The sequence below is a fragment of the Thrips palmi genome, unplaced genomic scaffold, assembly GCF_012932325.1.
Source record: "Thrips palmi isolate BJ-2018 unplaced genomic scaffold, TpBJ-2018v1 HiC_scaffold_15, whole genome shotgun sequence".
Classification (NCBI taxonomy): Eukaryota; Metazoa; Arthropoda; class Insecta; order Thysanoptera; family Thripidae; genus Thrips; species Thrips palmi.
The window spans coordinates 1,927,868-1,947,481 of record NW_023144624.1 but is presented as its reverse complement, the minus strand read 5'-3'; the positions used below and the strand labels follow the sequence as shown (position 1 = coordinate 1,947,481).

The 19,614-nt window shown below is 60.9% G+C and overlaps 1 protein-coding gene across 1 annotated transcript in view; it reads left to right on the top strand.

Annotated features, from left to right (window-relative positions):
- LOC117641050 (protein sickie-like) overlaps window positions 1–19,614 on the top strand; it is a 135,763-nt gene that overhangs the window by 83,820 nt on the left and 32,329 nt on the right. The window contains exon 4 of the mRNA XM_034378149.1: window positions 1,485–1,537. Coding sequence (XP_034234040.1) covers window positions 1,485–1,537 — 53 coding nt within the window. The remainder of the gene's footprint in view (window positions 1–1,484; window positions 1,538–19,614) is intronic.

The following is a 19,614-nucleotide window of genomic DNA, read 5'->3' as shown; positions in this document are numbered from 1 at the left end:
TTCCTCCCTCTTCAGCGTGGAATAGGAGAAAGTGAGAGAGGGCGAAAAAAAAAAAAACAGGAAATAAAAATAAGGAAAAGCAAAAAAAAAGTTGATATCATGTGAGGACGCCTCGGGGTGAGCGGCTTTGAGGCAGGAAGGGGGTGCCGGGCAACTTGAGGCGGGTGGCCGCACGGCGCCGCACGGTTGACCGCGAAGGGTTGTCGCGACGCGGCGAGGCAGCGACGAGCAGCGACGCACGGGACGCCCTTCGACTTGTTGAAAAGGCACCCTCCAGCGCCGGGCTGCGAGGGAGGTTGTCAGTTCATCGCACATGGTGGAAACTTTAAAAAAAAGGCAAAAAGAAAAGAAAGCGTAAGGTGCGAGGGAAGGAACAACTTGTGGGAGTTCTCTCATTCTTGTACAAAATTTAAACACATTCAGGTTGCAAAAAGAGAACCGCTAGTAAGTAGGCAGCACGTGTGGTCAATACGCAAAAAATCTTGTACGTACAGAAGCACATTTTTCACAGCCGTTGTACACAAAATTTTCCAGTGGCTCCACCCCCCTCGGTGAGGTGTGAGGACACGGAACTTTTCATTTTCCTCGTCCCACTTGTCGTGGAGGTGCTTTGTGGTCCCTGAATGAAAACATTTTGCCTGCCGCTTATCGGATTGAATCGGATGCCGCCGCCATGCCGCCGCCCTCGCCCGGTCCCTTGCAGGGCCTTGCAGGGCCTTGCAGGGCCTTTGCAGGGCCTTTGCAGGGCCTTGCAGGGCCTGGCAGGGCCTGGCAGGGCCTGGCAGGGCCTGGCAGGGCCTTGCAGGGCCCGCCGGCCTCCGCCCCGCGTGTCTTGCAGATTTCATAAATCTTGTTATTTTCCCATTCATCACGCTTCGAGAGAGCCGCGCGGCTCATGCATGGATAAGCCGGTCGCCTGCCCGGGCCCGGCCGGGCCTGGCCGCGTAGACGACTCGTCAAAAAAAAAACTTGATCTGCGTTTCAAATGCAAGCCGTTGTTGGGAGAGGAGAAAAAAAATCCACCGTGTTGCATGAAGCCTTGCCCGAACCGGAAAAAATTACATTGCCTTGCAACAGATTTTTCGGGGGGACCTATCTTAGCACCTTCTTAGGACTCGCAATAAAGAGTCTTACTGCAATCATACACGCCAAATGTTTATGTACAACTTTGTACGTGGTGTTGCATGATTTTAAACCTGTGTAACGTTTTGCAGAAAATTCTGCTCAAATTTGCATAAATTTATGCGTTTTTACGCATAATATTATACAAATTCCTCGTAAATGTACTAAACCATGCGAGTTACTGGTACAAAATTTTACATAAACATTTAGTGAGTACCTCCCCTACTGATTCCAAACTGTCTGTACCAGACTATATTCATTTCGAACATCCTGAGTACATAAGCTTCATATCTCTGCATTGCAGTTTGTTTTTGTTTTTCTTTCCGTGCGGTCTGCTCACGTGTGTCTGTTTCCCTTTGCAGCCGGGCAGAAAGTTCCTGACATCAACAGAAAACCGAAGAGCTCTTCACAAATGGTGAGTAGCCTGTAGATCTTCTCTTTATTTCCTCCTTCTTGGTCTTGGCGTTTGAGAGGGAAGTTACCGCCGGTCGCAACTACAGTGGTCGGGCCTCCCTCGGCCGTATTTTATTTGATATTGCATTTGGCCTTGATGCGAATCTAACGAAGCGCCAGGGCTGCTGCACTGCACTGGGTGTGCACAGTGTGCACAGCCGGGCCCCGTGACCCTTCGCCAATCTATTCGCGTCTCGGCCATAAATTAATCTGCGGTTCCGTTTTCCCGGCTTCTCGCCCCGATTCCGCTGCCGCTCCGTCTCTCTCGCACCCCTACGCGTGGCCGCATGCGTTCGAGAGAGACAGAGCGACGAAAGCGCGCTGCCTGCCTGTCGTGGCTCCACCAGTAGTCTCGGTCCGGAGCGCGTGCTTTCGCTGCGACCTCATCCCTCTCGCACTTGTGGGGCGCGCCGCGGAGCTGCGAGAGAGACAGAGCTGCTTATCTCCCGCAGGAGACGCACCGCGTCACATTTGATTTATTCCGGCGGGCCGCAAACTCGCCGTCGTACCGCTACGGCGCCACGGCGCGCTACCCTGCCCCCGGGCTCTTCATTTTGAAGCACGGCGCCCCCAAGCCGCCCCGCCGCTGGACAAGTTTGAGTTGGAAGTTTGCGCGGCGCGGCGGGTTCGGCCGTCCGGGGGGCAGTGACCAGGAAGCGAAATGCTCAGCCATTTACCCCCTCCTCCCGGCTAAAGAGGCGCGAGTTTTCCAACTGGCCGCTCGTAACTCTAGACATGTGACTCCCCTGTCTCCCGTCGGGGCCGTGGCGTCCACGCAGTGCCCCTCCAGCGCCACTCCAGCGCCACTCCAGCGCACTGCAAGTTTTAATCTCCAGGGAATCGGAAGGGTTCGCCGCGCGTATAAAAGCGGATGGAAACAACGCTCATCCGAAAAATAACGTCCCCGTTGTGGTCGAGCCGCGCCGTGCCCCCGGTCCCCCAGCACGACGCCCACGCGACGCCCGCGCGACCGCCTCTCGCGCGGGCAGGCCCCATGGCGGCAGCAAATTATGCTTCAAATACACTTGGGGAATGGTCCGAGTTGGGGTGTATAGTTCGGTGCGTTTGCTCTTTGGGCTGCACCACACGCAGTCCTCGCTGTGCGGCGCTGGCGGGGTGGTCGCCTTGGCCTCGGTCTTGGCCTGCTTGTTAGACGGCGCGCTGCACTGGAGGCAGGCAGGCAGCCCCCCGCAGTGTCCGCGTCCGCCGCGTCCGCGCCCAAAGCCTCGCGCCAGATCCACCGTAATTGGAATATATGAGAGGCTGCACTGCAGCCCTGCGGTGCCCCGCCGGCCGCTTCCGAGGAAGGCCCCCCGTCGCTCTGCCTCTCTCGCACTCGTGGGGCGGCCCGCGAGGGTGCGAGAGAGAGCGAGCGACGCGCTGCCCTGCGGGACGGCAGTCTGCCGAGGTGCGACGAGGCCGGCCGGCCGGGCCCGTGTTGGGGCGCATCGTAAAGCAGCTCAATTAGTATCCGAGGCACTGCGGCCGGCCAGTGAGCCCACCGCCAGGACGCGACTTTACAGCGGCCGAGAAATCTCGAATGGGCCGTAACGAGTAACAACAATGTTTCCCGCCCTACCTTGCTCCGCCTTGCTCCGCCCGAAAGGCCCCAAACTTGCCGCCCACAACCCGGCCGCGCGCGGGGTATCGACGCGTGCCTCGCCGGCCGGCAGAGTGGAGCCTCTGGCGCGCGGGGTATCGCCAGTCGGCTCTCTCACGCGGAGTCAGCGTCTCTCCAGCAAATTTACAGCACCTTCGGCCTGTGCGGCATCGCCTTTCGGGGTGTCACGATGTCCGAGACGGAAGGCGAAAATACGATGATGATGTCTCGGATTTCGGGCCCTGCGACTTCGCACCGCTTCGCACGCCTGTGTCCCAGCCCACTCCTGGTTTGACGCGGAGGCCGAGGCCGGCGCCCCTAAATCACGCGGCGTGGCCGAGGCCGTGCTGGCCGTGCCGGCCGTGCCGGCCGCCGCATGGGAAGCGGTGGGCAGGGCCGGGAGGTGCCAAACGCAGTGAATCATGGCGATGGGGCCGATGACGGCGGCCTCTGCCGGCCGAGGCGTTGCAGCGTTACGGCGGCCGATCACCGGCCGGGACACATTTTTATACCTCGTCGGAGAGGTTTATGTGGTGCGTTGTGGCCGCGGGGCAGCGCGGGCCGGCCAGTCCGCTAAGCCGGGCGGTGCGCGGCCGGCGGCGGCGCCGGTAGCGTCACGGCCTGCACGGCCTGCACGGGGATTAGGCGCGGACGTTTACTGCCGGCCGGATCAAAGGTGTCGTGGCAGCCGAGGCACTTCGTGCACTTCGTGGCCGCGCCGCCGCCAACAGGCTGCCGGCCGTTATTCAAGATTGACTCGTCGGTGACGGCGTTGGCGGTGTCCGCGCGGAGCGGCCGGCCGGACGCGTGCGCCAACCTCCGCGCGGAGTAGCGACCGCGGGGGAAGACGCCAGCAGGGGGTATCGACGCGCACCGCGCCGCGCGCCTGCCCTTAATCACGACGGTTTGCTTACTGGCGGCGCGAAATCGGTCTTTACTTGGTTTCAATATCCGTGGACATTCTTACCTCTGCTTCCTTTTGCTCGCCGGCTTTTTCCCGTTTCGCCGGCGGCGCGCTCCGCTCCAAGTTCCGCTCCACTCGGCTTCGCGGGCTTCGCTACGCTGCGCCCAATGCGTCATCCGCGCAACCTATGATTATCCTGTCCACAAGGGCCTGCCGCGCGGTGCTGCGCGGTGCTGCTCACGGGGGGGGGGGGGGGGGGAATCCATCGGCGGCCCGCTCGAGCGCCGCGCGCCGCGTCCTCCGCCGCGGTCCTGGTGCCCCGGTCGGCGGCGTGCGTGTCGCCGAGCACGGCCGGGGCACTCGTCGGCCTCCTCGGGGAGCACGTCGGCGACGTCGCGGCGGCCGAGGCGGCCGATGGCGCGGCCGATAGGGCACGCGTTAAGTGCCCCGCGAGTCGCGAAGCTTCTTTGTTTCGCGCTGAGCTGCGCTGAGCCATCCGTCCCGCAGGCCTCGCACCGTCTCGCTCGCACTCACGGCCAGGCCGACGGTGTGCGAGAGAGAGAGAGAGAGAGCGCGCACTGCGATGAGTATCTGCGGGGAAAGGGGCTCTGCCGCGCTGCCTGCCTTGTTCGAATGCAACTCGTTACGCGGAGGGCTCAAATCGGCAGCCTGCTGGCGGCCTCCGAGCAGGGAGGCTCTCTGTCTCTCTCGCAACCTCGCGGAGCCGGAGCGCCCCACGAGTGCGAGAGGGACAGGGCGACCGAGGGCGACGGCGCGCTGTCCGGCAGCAGCCACTGGCGGTGATGGCGGCGATATCTACGCACGGTGGGTGGCGGTGGCATGGCCCACGACGCGTCGTGCCTGCGTGTGTCGGCCGCTCGTCAAAGCATCGGTACCACGTCGCTGGCCCGCAGGACACTTTCGTCCTCATCCACTGCCTTTTTCGAAAAATACTAATCATGACAACCACCATGTTGCTGACACAAAATGCTTGTGTTTCCGCGCGATCCAGCCGGCCCGCGGCGCGTTTGTCTCCGCGGTCCTAAATCATCTCCCAGTCAGGAAAATAATGGATTACAGTAACCCCGTAGCATGTCGCCTCTCGATCCCTTGGGAATCTCAGTGCAGGGCGAAGCTCACTAGAGTTCCGGCCGCCTCTGGAAAAAATATATATATTCACTGCGGCCCGTGCGAGGTTTTCCTTTTTTATGGGTTTTCCTTTTTTTGTCCTATTTTTACGGCGACGGTCCCAACGTTTCTTATGACGCCCCGTAAATGGTTGGCCGGGAAACCGCCGGCGAGGCCTACCCCCCGTATGAAAATAAAAAGTACGCTTTTAGGACGCTTTTAGGACGCAAACAGGACGCTTGACCTTGGCTCAGACTTGTTCGCTTTCAGTCTGCTTTCCAGGTGGACTAGGACGTAAACAGGACAGAATCGCCCAAAAAGCGCCCTCCGCGCGCCCTAGTCCGCGCGGGACTAGGGCGCTTTCAGTCCGCTGCGCGGGACTAAAGCGGACTAGCCCCCCGACGCATCCCCGCCAAAAGAATGCCAGCGCCGGGCCGCCGGGCCGCCGGGCCGCCGGGCCCCGGGGGGCCCCCCCGGGCCCCCCGGGCCCCGCCCGCCCAGCTGCTGAGACACAGGCTTCAGTGGTAGTCGACCCCCGGACTGCTGCGTTGATGACTCGCCTGGCTCTTCGATGTCGAGGACGGTGACCACTGCGCAAACCCTGGAACATGGGGACCGGGGCCGCAGGCGAGCCTCTTCACTGGCGCGGCGCGCTCAGCGCACAGGCAGTGCGCGCCCCTCCCTTCCCTCCTCTCTTGCGGGCGCGCCTTTCAAGGTAGAGAGGTGCGGTTTTCAACGTGGTGGTTGCTTTGCATAGAACTTGGCATCTAGTATGACTGGTCACGTGTCGCATAAAAATATGTACGAAATATTTCGTAGACGTAAAATTTTGTACGGTTCAAACAAAATAGAACAGATACATCCAAGGGGCAACCACTCCAGAAATCTTGTCACCTAAGCGCTAAAAATCTCTGGGAAATCTGAAATTTTCCCTTTTAAAAAAGACCAAAAACAAGCTAAGTTTGGGCGGAATATTGCTTAAAATCTTGCAAAATCCGCCCAAATCTTTGGCCCTCAGAAATATTGTGTCCCCAAACATCCAAAGTGGTTGCCCCCTCGCATTTACCACGCGTCAAGTTAAAAACAAGGAGTGGAACTAGAACCAGAAATGGTCCCCTCAGCAGCCCTGCACAGTGGAAGAGATTCATAGTAGTATTGGTGTTGAACCATGTGAAAAGCGTTAAAATGTCAATCACTGAGCACTGTGTTCTTCGAGGGTAGGATAAATATACCGCCTGACCAAAAATTTACAAACCGTTGAAATAGGTATTAAGAAACATTGCGATTGAGAGTAAAGGCGCTGGAAGCGCTAAGGGCAGGGACGACATTGAACATTTAACACTCGATGACTCAATCACCAACCCCTGAAAAACTTGCGGACTAGTGCGCTAAAGGTACGCTTGCATGAGGGACTAGGACGTGAAGAGGCCGCACAAGGGCCGGACTCCGAACGCCCTAGTCCGTGCGGGCATTAGCGCGCCCTCTTCCCCCCCTAGTCCCCCTGCAAGCGTACCTTCCGCGCACTAGTCCGTCTCGAGCGTACCAAAAACGGACTAGTACCCTCCCGGGCGCGGACGGCGGGACTCCTAGCGCCCTAGTACCCAACGGAGGGGCCTATCCGCGTACAAGTCTCGCGCGTCTTCGAGACTAAAAGCGTCCTAGGACGCATGTTTGCGCACCAAAAGCGTACGAGTCCAGCCTGCAGCGTCCTGTTTGCGTCCTAAAAGCGTCCTAAAAGCGTACTTTTCGTTTTTATACGGGCCTAGAGAGAGAGAGAGAGAGAGAGAGGCGACGACGGATGGAGAAGAAAGGCATTTGCATAAGACGCTTGTTTCGCAACAAATCTATGCTGATTCGGGCATTTTACTTTGTAATGAATCTGATTGTTTTTTCCTCTTCTTTTCCCCTTTTCCTCGAACGGCCGCGGTATCGGCTGCGCATGTCCGGCGGCCGTCCCGCTGCCCGTACCAGCCCGTGCCCCCTCGAGGAAGTCGTTTTCGTCGCCCTGTCCCTCTCGCACCTGTACGGGACGCCCCGCGAGTGCGAGAGGGACAGAGCGACGAAAACGACTCTCGGAATGGGTCTGCCGGCCGATGGCCGTGCCCCCTGGCCGTGCCCCCTGGCCGTGCCCCCTGGCCGTGCCTTTGGCAGCGTGGCGGCGCTCCTTGCATGCAACTCCCCCCGCACCGCAACGCGCCGATCGCATTGCCATTATAAGCATTGCCGCGCCGTGACGGGCGGCGACAACGCGTCGTTTTGGATCGGAATGTCCCTGGTACACCTTCGGGGGCTTTGCGCTTGGCACGCGGCGAAAGGGGGAAGGGGAGGGGGAAGGGGCGCTCAACCTGTCCCGGGAATGTCTTCATGCTGTCGGGGATGGGCGCCGCGAGTAGCGCCGTGCGTGTGTGTTGGCTTGGGACCACACTGGTGCGACAACGCCGTGGTCTTGACGCCACGACCGCGCACCGCAGCACCGCAGCACCGCGTCGTCCGCCAGCCGCCGTATCCCTGTCGCCGGAGGATTAGCAGTGCGGGGGACGGCTCACGCGCTGCCAGAGTCCTGTCACGCAGACGGCCAGCTGACGGGCGACAGACAGACAGACAGACAGACGGACGGACGGACGGACACCCTGCGAAAAGGGCGGAACGGAGAGCGCGGCGTCAAGGCATGAACCCTATTTTTTCCCGCTCGCGTTCGAAGGATGACGCCAGCAGGTTAGGGAAAACATTTTGACAGGACGACGCGGGGATAGGGCGCGGATTGGACACGGGCTGCCGCTGCTGCATCATTTCCGGAGTGATTGATGATTACGGGGATTTTAATTCCCCTCCGCTTCCTCGCTTCGTTGCGATTGCTCGCCGAAACGAGGCAGCGGTTCCAGTGCACTGCCCAGGGCCGCGCCAAGGCCGCGCCAAGGCCGCGCCCATTCTGCTTTCATCGCCGCCGACGTGTGAAAGCGGCCTCTTCCGCCGCACTTTTGCCGGCGCCTGTACCCAAGCCTGTACCGCCCCGCACCGGCCGGTGGATTTGCATGACGCGTCGCCGCGTCGCCGCGTCGCCCTGACCTGCCTCACGCGCGGCCGGAGCCGCGGTCGGCGCCGCGCTGGGCTGCGTGCCTGCGTCGGCCGCCGCGACTTATTTGGTCACCGAAAGTAAAGCACGCCGTCGCTGCACCAGCTGGGCGCCGTTGTGCGGCCCGCCCCAGGGCGCCCCAGCCCAGGGCCACAGGGGACCGCAGGCGCAGGCGGCCAAAACTCTGGACGCGTTTTCAGATCGAACGAGTGACCCCACCAATGGATTCCCCGTTCGGAGAGCAATCCATTGGTGGGGTCACGCGTTCCGTTCGAGTCCCGTCAGGCGATTCTGGAGCTCGAAACGCGTCTAGATTTTTGGTTGCCTGAATTCAGAGTACTAAAAGCAAGCTGACACCTTCGTGTGTCTTGTGTACTGGGCTAAAAATTGAGAAATTTGTTACAAGGGATTTCAATAAAAAAAAAAATCAAAATTTGACTCCCTCACTACGCCCACCACACAAATGTGATAGGCCTATGATGCGCACGAAATTCCCAGGTGTCTCCCCCACGCGACACTCGTGCGACAGGTGAGGCGCGACTACAATGCCTCGCCTGTCTCTCTGTCTCGTCTGTCGCTGCCTCTGTCTGTCTGTCTGTCTGTCTCTCTCTCGCTCGGGTCGCGACGAATAATGCCGTTGATGAAAGAGTGTCGCCGCCCCAATTGACGCGCCGCCCGCGCACGCCGCAGGCCGCAGGCCGCAGGGCGATCCCCAGAGTCTGTCTCTCTCGCACTCATGGGCCGTCCCGTGTAGGTGTGAGAGAGACAGAGCGACGCTCGGAATCAGTTTGCAGGGCCGCCAAGCCACTGAAAGAAATTGAGTGAGTACTATGTGCGCGACGCTCCGCCATAAGGCGACTTTTGTTTTTGGCGAGGGCGTCTTGTTCGCGAGGTTGGCGATGTTGCAGTGCTGCAGCGCGGTGCACTGCAAGTCGCGCCGCGGCCAGCCCGCGAGGCAGTGACGTCACTTCGGTGACGTGTCCTTCGAGTCCGCGCGGCGTGCGGCTGCCAAGGCGGCCGAGGCCCGGGCGGGCTGGTCATGCCGGCCGCTTCCCCGAACGCCGCGTCCACTTCGTCGCGCTGAATCCCTCATTGGCGCACGCAGTGGCGGCACGGGTGGCCGAACCAGTGTGTCGCGTCACCGTCACCCTTCCGTCGAAATCCAAAATCCGCCGCTCGGTGGTCGGCGCGTAAATATCACGCATTACGGCGGCGGCTCGCTCGATTAGGATCGGGATGAGTTGATCGCGGTGGTGCGGCGAGGTCCCCGCCGTCCCCGCCGGTCCCCGCATCGGCCGCCTCCACCACCACCACCACCCACCTGCTGCGATCTCTGTGATCTGGGAGGGTCTGCGGCGACACCGCACAATGGCACATCGGGGGGTGCTACCCGCATAGTACCTCCTTAGCGTCGCACAGACACCACGCACGCACACACACACAACACTCAGGATAGAACGCGCCCATACCGTGCGCCTACCTGTTCAGTAGGACGTTTATTATCTTGTAGTACAACACACGGGCTGCACAACTGCCTGCTCCGTCCGCCACCAACACAACAACAACAACAACAACAACAACAACAACCACGCCATACTTCTCGCCGGACACTGCGGCGAATAATAGGAGCGGCTAGGACCGCGGTCCGCGGCCGCGCCACGCAGCAGCTAGCCCGCCTCGTGGATCCATCCACCGGAGGGGACTTTTTATTTTTCCTCCTTCGGTTCTCATCTCGCATTGTTGCGCTTCGTATAAATAAGAATAATGCGAGGCGGCGGGCGTGTCTGCCCGGCCGTGCGGCTCACGTCTCTTGGCGCGTGTGTGTGTGGTGTGTGTGTGTGTGTGTGAATGATTTTGGAGTCCCCCTTCGTTTGCCCTTTTCACCCCCATACGCCCCTCCGCTCTCTTTCTTTCTCTCTCGCTCACGCATTTTCCTTTTGTTTGCGCCACCTCGTAAAGCCCTTAAAGGTGCGCGGCTGGAAACAGAGAGAGAGAGAGAGAGAGAGAGAGAGGCAAAGCGCGGGAAACAGGGAATCAATCCCCGGGCAGTGACTGTGCATTCTCGCGGCCTTTGGTAGCGGGTGGGCGATTGGCCTCGTCTTGTTAGTTTCGCGCGTCTCGCAGTCTTACAGTGTGGCAGCGGAAGGGCGGAGGACCGCGCCAATCGTTTGATTGCATCGAGCAAGGCGCGCAAGGCGCGCAAGGCCAAGGTTGCTTTCATCGGTGTGCCGTTTCGCCGTCGGCGCGAGGAATCGAACCCGCGACCCGAGGGCGGCGAGTGTCGGCGGGGCCAGGCGGGGCGCGGCGGGGCGCGGCGAGGCGGGCAGGGCGACGGAGCGGCGGGAGGCGTGGGGCGGACGGGGCGTCGGGCCCCCTCCTCCTCCTCCTCCTTAGCACAGCCAGTCTTGGTTGGGCGGCCGGCCGCGCAGGACGCAGGGCAGCAGCTCCGTCAGCTGGCCCGTCACGCGTTTGTCACGTCAGTGTCACGTCACGCGAGTGTCACGTCACAAGAGTATCACGTCGCGCGTGTGTCACGTCACGCGAGTGTCACGTCACGAGAGTGTCACGTCGCGCGTGTGTCACGTCACGCGAGTGTCACGTCACGAGAGTGTCACGTCGCGCGTGTGTCTCGTCACGCGAGTGTCACGTTTATGAAAGTGACCAGTGACGAAACGTGACGGCGGACGATAGCTTCATGCACCGTGTCTCGTGTGTGACTCACCGTTTGTTTGGGTGCCTGCTCCCCTTTTTTCCGTGTCGTTACTGCAGGGTGCACCACCTGTCGTAAAAGTGCGTCAACAAGTGTGTGTGTGTGTGTGTGAGTGAGTGAGCCAGCGAGTGTCAGTGAACGGATTTACCGCGCCGCCCCAGACTGCTGCTGTGAGTAGAGCGGAGACCTAACCTGGTCGTTCCGTTTGTTTTGATTTTGCGCCCCCGCGGCAGCCCGCTGGCTGCTGCGCACTGCTGCGCTGCCGGGTCGCGCCTCCCTGAATGCGTCCATGTCCGTCCAGCGAGCGTCCGACAGATTAATGCACCAAGCTGCAGACTGATTCCGAGAGTGGTCGCTCTGACTCCCCCCGTGCGTGCGAGAGAGACAGAGCGACGCCCCTGACAAACTGAGGGCCAGGTCAACTCGGGGGTAACTCGGGGGTAACTCAGGGGTAACTCGGGGGTAACTCGGGGTAACTCAAGGGAAGTCGGGGGAAGTCGGGGGAACTCGGGGGAAACTCGGGGGGAACTCGGGGGGAAGTCGGGGGAACTCAGGGGCAAGTCGGGGGGAACTCGGGGGGACCGGGGGGAACTCGGGGGCAAGTCGGGGGGAACTCAGGGGTAACTCGGGGGCAAGTCGGGGGAACTTGATCGACTCCCCAAACACTAGAAATACGCTCCAAACTAGCACCGTTGCCTTGTCTCGTTGCCCCGATTCTAAAAGTGCCCCTACTTGCCCCTCTAGCTCAGCGGTTCCCAACCTTGGGGTCGCGACCCCAAATGGGGTCGCGAAAAATTTTGAGGGGTCGCGGCGAGGTGGCTGGGGTCGCCTGGGGTCGCGGTGGTTTCCCGGCTGGCCCACACGCCGAGCACTGGCTGCTTAAATGCCGCAAAGTTGAGCAAAACGGTCACAAATGTGTGTAAAAGATCGTGTTTTGGGTCGACTTTAAGCATCCACTGCTTCTGATCCGAGGCGGTAAATCGCCCTCCCTCAACGGGCAATTGGTCTTTGGACCTTCCTTTTGCATGCCTTTGTTACGGAGTGCAATTATCTGCCTCAGTTTGGAAGCAGTACTGCCGCAAAGTTGGTCTAAACAGTCACAAATGTCTGTGAAAAATCGTGTTTTGGGCCGACTTTAAGCATCCACTGCGTCTGATCCGAGGCGGTAAATCGTCCTCCGTCAACGGGCAATTGGTCTTTAGACCTTTCTTTAGCATGCCTTTGTTACGGAGTGCGATTATCTGCCTTAGTTTGGGAGCAGTTTTGCCGCAAAGTTGATCAAAACGGTCACAAATGTCTGAAAAATCGTGTTTTGATCAACTTTGTGGCAAAACTGCTCCCAAACTAAGGCAAATAATCGCACTCCGTAACAAAGGCATGCTAAAGGAAGGTCTAAAGCCCAATTGCCCGTTGACGGAGGACGATTTCCGCCTCGGATCAGACGCAGTGGATGCTTAAAGTCGCCCCAAAACACGATTTTTCAGACATTTGTGACCGTTTTGATCAACTTTGCGGCAAAACTGCTCCCAAACTAAGGCAGATAATCGCACTCCGTAACAAAGGCATGCAAAAGGAAGGTCCAAAGACCAATTGCCCGTTGAGGGAGGGCGATTTACCGCCTCGGATCAGAAGCAGTGGATGCTTAAAGTCGCCCCAAAACACGATCTTTTACACACATTTGTGACCGTTTTGATCAACTTTGCGGCAAAACTGCTCCCAAACTAAGGCAGATAATCGCACTCCGTAACAAAGGCATGCAAAAGGAAGGTCCAAAGACCAATTGCCCGTTGAGGGAGGGCGATTTACCGCCTCGGATCAGAAGCAGTGGATGCTTAAAGTCGACCCAAAACACGATCTTTTACACACATTTGTGACCGTTTTGATCAACTTTGCGGCATTTAAGCAGCCAGTGCTCGGCGTGTGGGCCAGCCGGGAAACCACCGCGACCCCAGGCGACCCCAGCCACCTCGCCGCGACCCCTCAAATTTTTTTCGCGACCCCATTTGGGGTCGCGACCCCAAGGTTGGGAACCGCTGAGCTAGAGGGGCAAGTAGGGGCACTTTTAGAATCGGGGCAACGAGACAAAGGCAACGGTTCTAGTTTGGAGCGTATTTCTAGTGTTTGGGCGAGTCGATCAAGTTCCCCCCGACTTGCCCCCGAGTTACCCCTGAGTTCCCCCCGACTTGCCCCCGAGTTCCCCCCGAGTTCCCCCCGACTTGCCCCTGAGTTCCCCCCGACTTCCCCCCGAGTTCCCCCCGACTTCCCCCCGAGTTCCCCCCGACTTCCCCCCGACTTCCCCTTGAGTTACCCCCGAGTTACCCCCGAGTTACCCCTGAGTTACCCCCGAGTTACCCCCGAGTTGACCTGGCCCTCAGTTTGTCAGGGGCGACCCTCGCAACGAGTGCATGCACACTGCAGGACGGGCCCAATCCTGTTGCACGACTCGGCGTTGGCCTTGACCGTGGCGGTGGGCATTCCCTGCACAACCTGTTCCGCGCTCGTCTTATTTCGAGCCGACTTATCGATGATTCGAGCCTTTCTCGGCGCGGCGCGCGGCCTGTTATGTGCGTACACACACTCGCGCGACCGTTTTATTCGACCCTGTTTGCCGGTCCCACGCACCGCACCTGACCCTCTCACCCCTTTCTCCGTCTGTCTGTCTGTCTGTCTGTCTGTCTGTCTGTCTGTCTGTCTGTCTGTCTGTCTGTCTGTCTGTCCGTCCGTCCGTCCGTCCGCGCCACTGCATCGGTGCCATTTGACACAACGCGCTGGCCCCGTTTGAGCGCCGCTGCGCCGCTCCAATCAAAAGGTGCGCCGTTTCGCCGCGTCATTCACGTCGCAAGTGCGGCTAGGCTGGCCCGAGCCAGGCTAGGCAGCACACTGCTTGGTCGCTCTGTCTCTCTCGCACTCGTGGAGCGCCCGCATCGGTGCGAGAGAGACAGAGCGACCAAAAGGACTCTGCGGCTCGAAGCGCTTCATCGCTGTGCGGCCCGCACTGTAATGAGGCTGCCGGGGTCGCTCGGCCTGCCACTGCAAAAACAGTGACGGCCAACAACAACAACAAACCAGAGCCCATCGGCACTGCCCGCACATTTTTCGCAGTATCGCTGCGTTTGGAGAGGCAATTTTGTCGCGCACGTCCCGCCCCTGGCGTCATAAAAGGAAACGGTTCTTTTGCTTGAACACCGCGACCCAGCGGGCCAGCGCGCCCGAGCCCCAGGTCGGCGGAGTGTCGCGTTGACACAGGGTATTGAACTGGACCTGAACAAACTTCCCCCATGATGCAACGCGCCGGCCAATCATCGCTCTCTCTCTCTCTCTCCCTCTCTGGCTCTGCGAATACGTACACACACAAGACTGCGGGCCTCTGTGTCCTCCCACTCCCCCCCCCCCCGGCCTTCCCGGCTGACCCACGGCGGCTAACGGAGGCCCATGTCTCCATGGCGACGGCGTGGACGGCGTGGACGACGTACGCGAGGGCGTCGACACGACCACGGCGGCCGGGCGCGCCGGCCCGAGGATGCCCGAAGGAAGAAGCCTGTCAATTATTGCTGGCCGGGCTTGCTTGTTTCTCCGTTCTATCGCCGTCTCTCTCGCACCCCTATGGCGTGCCCCGCGCGCGCCGTGAGTGCGAGAGAGACGGCGCGCCGAATGCACTGTGATTGGCTGCGTGGCCTATGCCGCCCATAACTCAGCCGCTAATCCCGGTCCGGTCCCTTATGGCGGCTAATCTGTATCAATTATGGAGGATGTTTCGTCACACGTCGAGCTGGCCTCTCGGCTGGCCTCGGCCACGATGGCCTGGGCCCCCTGGCTGTCCGTACGGCTAGCGGGACCTCGGCCAGGGGCGCGGGGCCGCGACGTCGAGGAGGCCAGGAAACGTAAGTTTGGATATGAGCGCCGCCTGTTGGTGCGCGACACCCTAACGGCCCGCTAACGCCTTAACGCCGCCAACGCCGCCAACGCCCCGCGATGGCCTCGCTAACGCCCCGCAATGGCCCCGCCTTGCGCCTCGCAGCGCCTTCGCCGCATCCGTCTCTCTCGCACTCGCGGGGCGCCCCGTAGGGGTGCGAGAGAGACAGAGGGCCCTGCGCGTGCACGTGGAGCGACGTGGAGGCCCTCTAGGAGCCCTCGGCCTCCATCGCCTCCATCGGCGCCGCGTTTCCTTATTGGACGGTAATGCGGCTTCAAAATGGAACGGCGCGGCGCGGCGGCGCACTGCCTGCTTGCTGGGGTCGCAAGGCAAAGCGCTCTGGATGCGCGGAGTGGGCGTCGCGCCTTCCCTCGCTTGTTTCTAGTCTGTAGACTTGTGGCTTGGGTTTGGGGTTCATTTCCAACCAGGTATGATTTTGTTTCTCTGGCAATTAATTTTATCATGTTGTTATATCGCGAAATAATTTTTTTCGGCGTGGAGTGCGGATAAGTTGTATTCCGGATCTCGGATAAAGGGTTTCCCCTGACATTTCGGCGTGTAGGCCCCAGGCCCCCCGGCGTGCCCTATAGGCGCCCCGCGCCGCCACCAGGGTAGACCGGGGCGGTGCGAGCGAGCTAATAGAGTTCCGCACTAGATTGGGGAGGGTGGCGAAGGCTTTCTTGGGCGGGGCCGTGGCGACGCCGTGGAACCATCGCGCCTGTCTAAGCAGATGGACTCATCGTGCCTGACATTTCGTACTGCGGGAGCGACATTTCGTTTTTCCCTGTGTCTGGGCCGCGTCGCTGCGACGCTGCGGGTTCCGAGTGGGGTTACACCCAGGAGGACCGCGAGCATGAATGAATGGTGGCAGGCAATTGTATTCCGATTCATTTTGCGTTTTCTATTTTGGACGATCGACTGGGGGAAATGTTTCTATGACCGCTCCTCTGAGTAAGTGGGGAAATATAAACAAAGTCTCCGCCTTTGGGTTCGGTACTTTCAGTGTGCCAGTTCCGCATGGGCCTGGCATTCCAGGCACACAACGGCCTCGAAATCGAATCAGGATATTGGGCCGCTCCCCGAGGTCCCCGAGGTCCCCCGGGCTGCCGCACGCCGCGCCACTCTGTGTGTACATCTGTCTTACTGGATGAAGACCCCTCCGTGTCGCCCTGCCTGCCTGCCCTGCCTTGGCCCTGCCTGCCTGCCCGCTCACCGCAAAGATGCCTGCCATTACTATTCCAGCGTCTCACCTGACGACCTCCCCCCCCTCCTCATCTCAATTTGCAACCCCGGCGCGTCGGGCGGCGCAGGGGCGGCACGGGGGCGGCACAGCGTCGTGTAAACCCTTCGTTCCCGGAGGACGCCGTCACCCCCTCCAAGATGGATTCGTCTCCGCGCCCCCCACAGGAAGCGGCGGCCGCGTCGTCGGCGAGGTCACTCGGCGCGGCCGCTTGCGACACACTGGACGCGGTCCGGGCGCGCGGCCCCACGCGGCCCTTGGCTTGGGGCCGAAGCGAGCCGGAGGCCGGAGGACTTGGGATGGGATTTGTCGCCGGCGTGTCGAAACCGGCGGAGAGGACTCCGGCGACGCGTTTTGGCGCCGTGATGCTCGGTTACGTCCCGACGAGCTGACGGACGGGCTGGCCGTCAATCGGTTATCAACGGCTGTCTGCCAGCCCGGCCAGCCCCGCCGGGCGCCAAGCCATCATCCAGCCATCGGCCAGCCATCGGCCGGTCGGCAGACGTCGGTAAACAATCGGCCGTGCCGGAGTGGCCGACGGCGGCCGGGGCCAGGGCACCGCCAGGGCCCTCCAGGGCGTCGGCAGCCTCGGTATCGGCAGCCCATCACTCATTGACGGGCGCAGGGGGCAGCCCGCCGGACTGCCGGCCCGCAGTGGCGCCGCGCGCCGTCGCCACACCCCCGGCTGCCCCGGCCCCGGCTCGGCCCCCGGCGCCCGTCGAGGCCTCCTTTGGGGCCCCCCCGGCGACACTGGCAAAACCGTACGGCAAAAAACGGTTCCTGGTTTTCCCAGGTAGCCTATAGTACGGAAATAAGCGATTTCTGGGGAGTTTCTGCCATGCGAGCGCGCCAAAGTGCGTTGTTGTTTATCTCACCCAACTTTAATTGGGGCGATTTCCATCCCCACCGGTGCGGGGCCCTCTGGAACGCGTCTCTCTTACTCGCTTGGTTACACCGGGAGGTCTCTCCTTACGCCTCTGATTTGAACAAATGTGAGGCCCGGGCGGGGAGGCCCCGAATGATTCAATCAAGCGCTCTCGACGCGTCACTCGCAATTAACGTGGCCTCAAGTTCCCTCTCTGCGGTCCCAAGACTGGCTGGTCCGGACTGTGTAGACTGATTCCGAGAGTCTGTTTCGTCGCTCTGTCTCTCTCGCGCTCAAGGGGCGTCCCGTTTAGGTTCGAGAGAGACAGAGCGACAGCCTACCGACTGTCCCCGACGTCGGTGGTGGCGGCGGAGGCCGCGACGCCGGGGTCACGGTAACCCGAAGCCCCAATTCCCACTAAACGCGTCTAATAACTGTTAGATCGCCCTCACGCCCTCCCCATGCCAGCCGCGCTTTCTCCGCGTCAAAGTAAAACCGGCCCATTAAAAGAGTTGTAATTTCACGCGTCGCGCCGCCCGGGGTGATCGATGTTGCTCCATTCCGGGCCGGAAAATATTTACGAGGTAAGAATCAATTTGGTCCTGGGCACTCGCCGCGCACGATACAATAATAACTGCCCGTGGCGGTGGAGGCGCTCTTGATTCTTTTTGTTGCCGAAAATGTCGACTCGAGGTGAGGGCCCCCCAAAGCTGGTCACAATGGAGGCGGTCGGAAATGTCAAAATGTTTCCAGCGAGGTGCCAGGACGAGAGAGGCCGGGCGTTTTAGTCGGTACCTGGTAATTTTTGATTCTCGTGACAATAATCTGAGTCATGGGCTGTTCGTCCGGTGTGAGGCTTGAGCGGGGCGGGGTGGGGCGGGGCGGGGTGGGGCGGGGCGGTTGAACCAAAACGCGCTGCCATCCATTCCCCCAGCCACCCACGTGGTGTCGGTGTGGCTCAATGGGCCACGGGGGCCGCGGGGCCGCTAGTAAATAGACTGGACCTCGCTGGCGTGCCGGGCGTGCGTGCGGTGGCGTGTGGGGGCGTTATGGGCAGTGCAGGCACATCATTGGGGTGCGCGCCGCCGCTGGCAGCCTGAAGACTGACTCCGAGAGTCCTTTCCTCTCTCTCACACACCTGTGCGCAACGCCCCCTGGGTGCGAGAGAGACAGAGCGACGGAACGCCTCTCAGTGTGGTGGCCGGCCGCGCCTAGCCGCGCCGTGTTTACTTGCGTCCTTCCGTTTCCAAACTCTGACCCGCTTTCCGCGGCGCGGTGCGAGGCGCGGTGTTTGGGCCGGAAAGCGGGCCGAAGCCGGCAAGCCGCGTGCACCGCGGATGCGCTATCTTTAGCGGCCGATTTAGAGCGGCAAAGGGGCCGCGGTGCACCAAATCTGGAGTGTGTGTTGTCGCTAAATGGGACTCGAACCGAACGTGTGACCCCACCATTGGATTGCTCTCCGAACGAGGAATCCAATGGTGGGGTCACACGTTCCGTTCGAGTCCCGTCTAGCGACTCTGGAGCTCAAAACGCGTCTAGAGTTTTGGCCGCCGGCGCCGGTCTTCTGGCCCACTGTGTTCGGTGCGCTGCAGCGCTGCAGCTCGCGGCGGTGTCTTCAAAGGGCCTCTCGCGGCCGTCCGCGCACTTTACACGTGTTTGTTGAGGGAAGGCTCGCCTCACCTTTCCCGCTTGATGGGCCGCACTTATTCATCAGCAAGTTCATGACGGTTCATGACGCCGTGCTCGCGCCGCCCTCGGCACGCCGTCGGCCGCCATGACCCCGCCCTGCTGCGCCTCCACGACGCCGCGCTCATGACGTGTTCTCGACGCCGTCGTTCTCGTACCCCCGCCGGCCGCCCTGCCCCGGCGCCTCCGTGACGCCGCCGTGCTCGCCGCCGTGCCCTTGGGTCCGAGGCCGGCCGGCTGGCCGACTCGCTCCTGTAATCAGAGCTTCAATTTGGCGCTGTCCAATCTAGCCGAGCCGGGTCCGGCGGGCAGGCCGCGCCGTCCGTCCGGGCCGCGGCGGTGCGTCGGAAACGCCACTCGCGTTTATTTTGGTCCAGATAAAACACGCGCGTGTTTGCTGCCCCGGCCCGCCTCGCCTGCCCCTCGCCTGCCCCTCGCGTGTCCATCGGGACGAGCCCTTGTTTACTATTTCACGTTACTTTTGCTACGTTCCCCGCGCCCAGATTTCCAACGATCTGCCGCCACACAGTGGACCAGAAGGCCGGTGGCGGCGGCCAAAATTCTCGACGCGCTTTGAACTCCAGGAGGCGCTATATGGGAGTCGAACCGAACGTGTGACCCCACCAATAGATTGCGCCCCGAACGAGGAATCCGTTGGTGGGATCACACGTTCTGTTCGAATCCCATTTAGCGCCTCCTGGAGTTCAAAGCGCGTCGAGAATTTTGGCCGCCGCCACCGGTCTTCTGGCCCACTGTGCGCCGTCGGCGCGGTTTCCCGGGAAGGCCGTCGTTGGGTGAATGGCGCGGTCCTGCAGAGTCGTGGAATCGCGGCGTTCGGATTGAATCCGCAGTGCTGCTCCGTGGCGCGTGATGGTTCCGCTCGGCGCGCGCGAAAACAGCGAGAACAAAAAGAAGGAGGC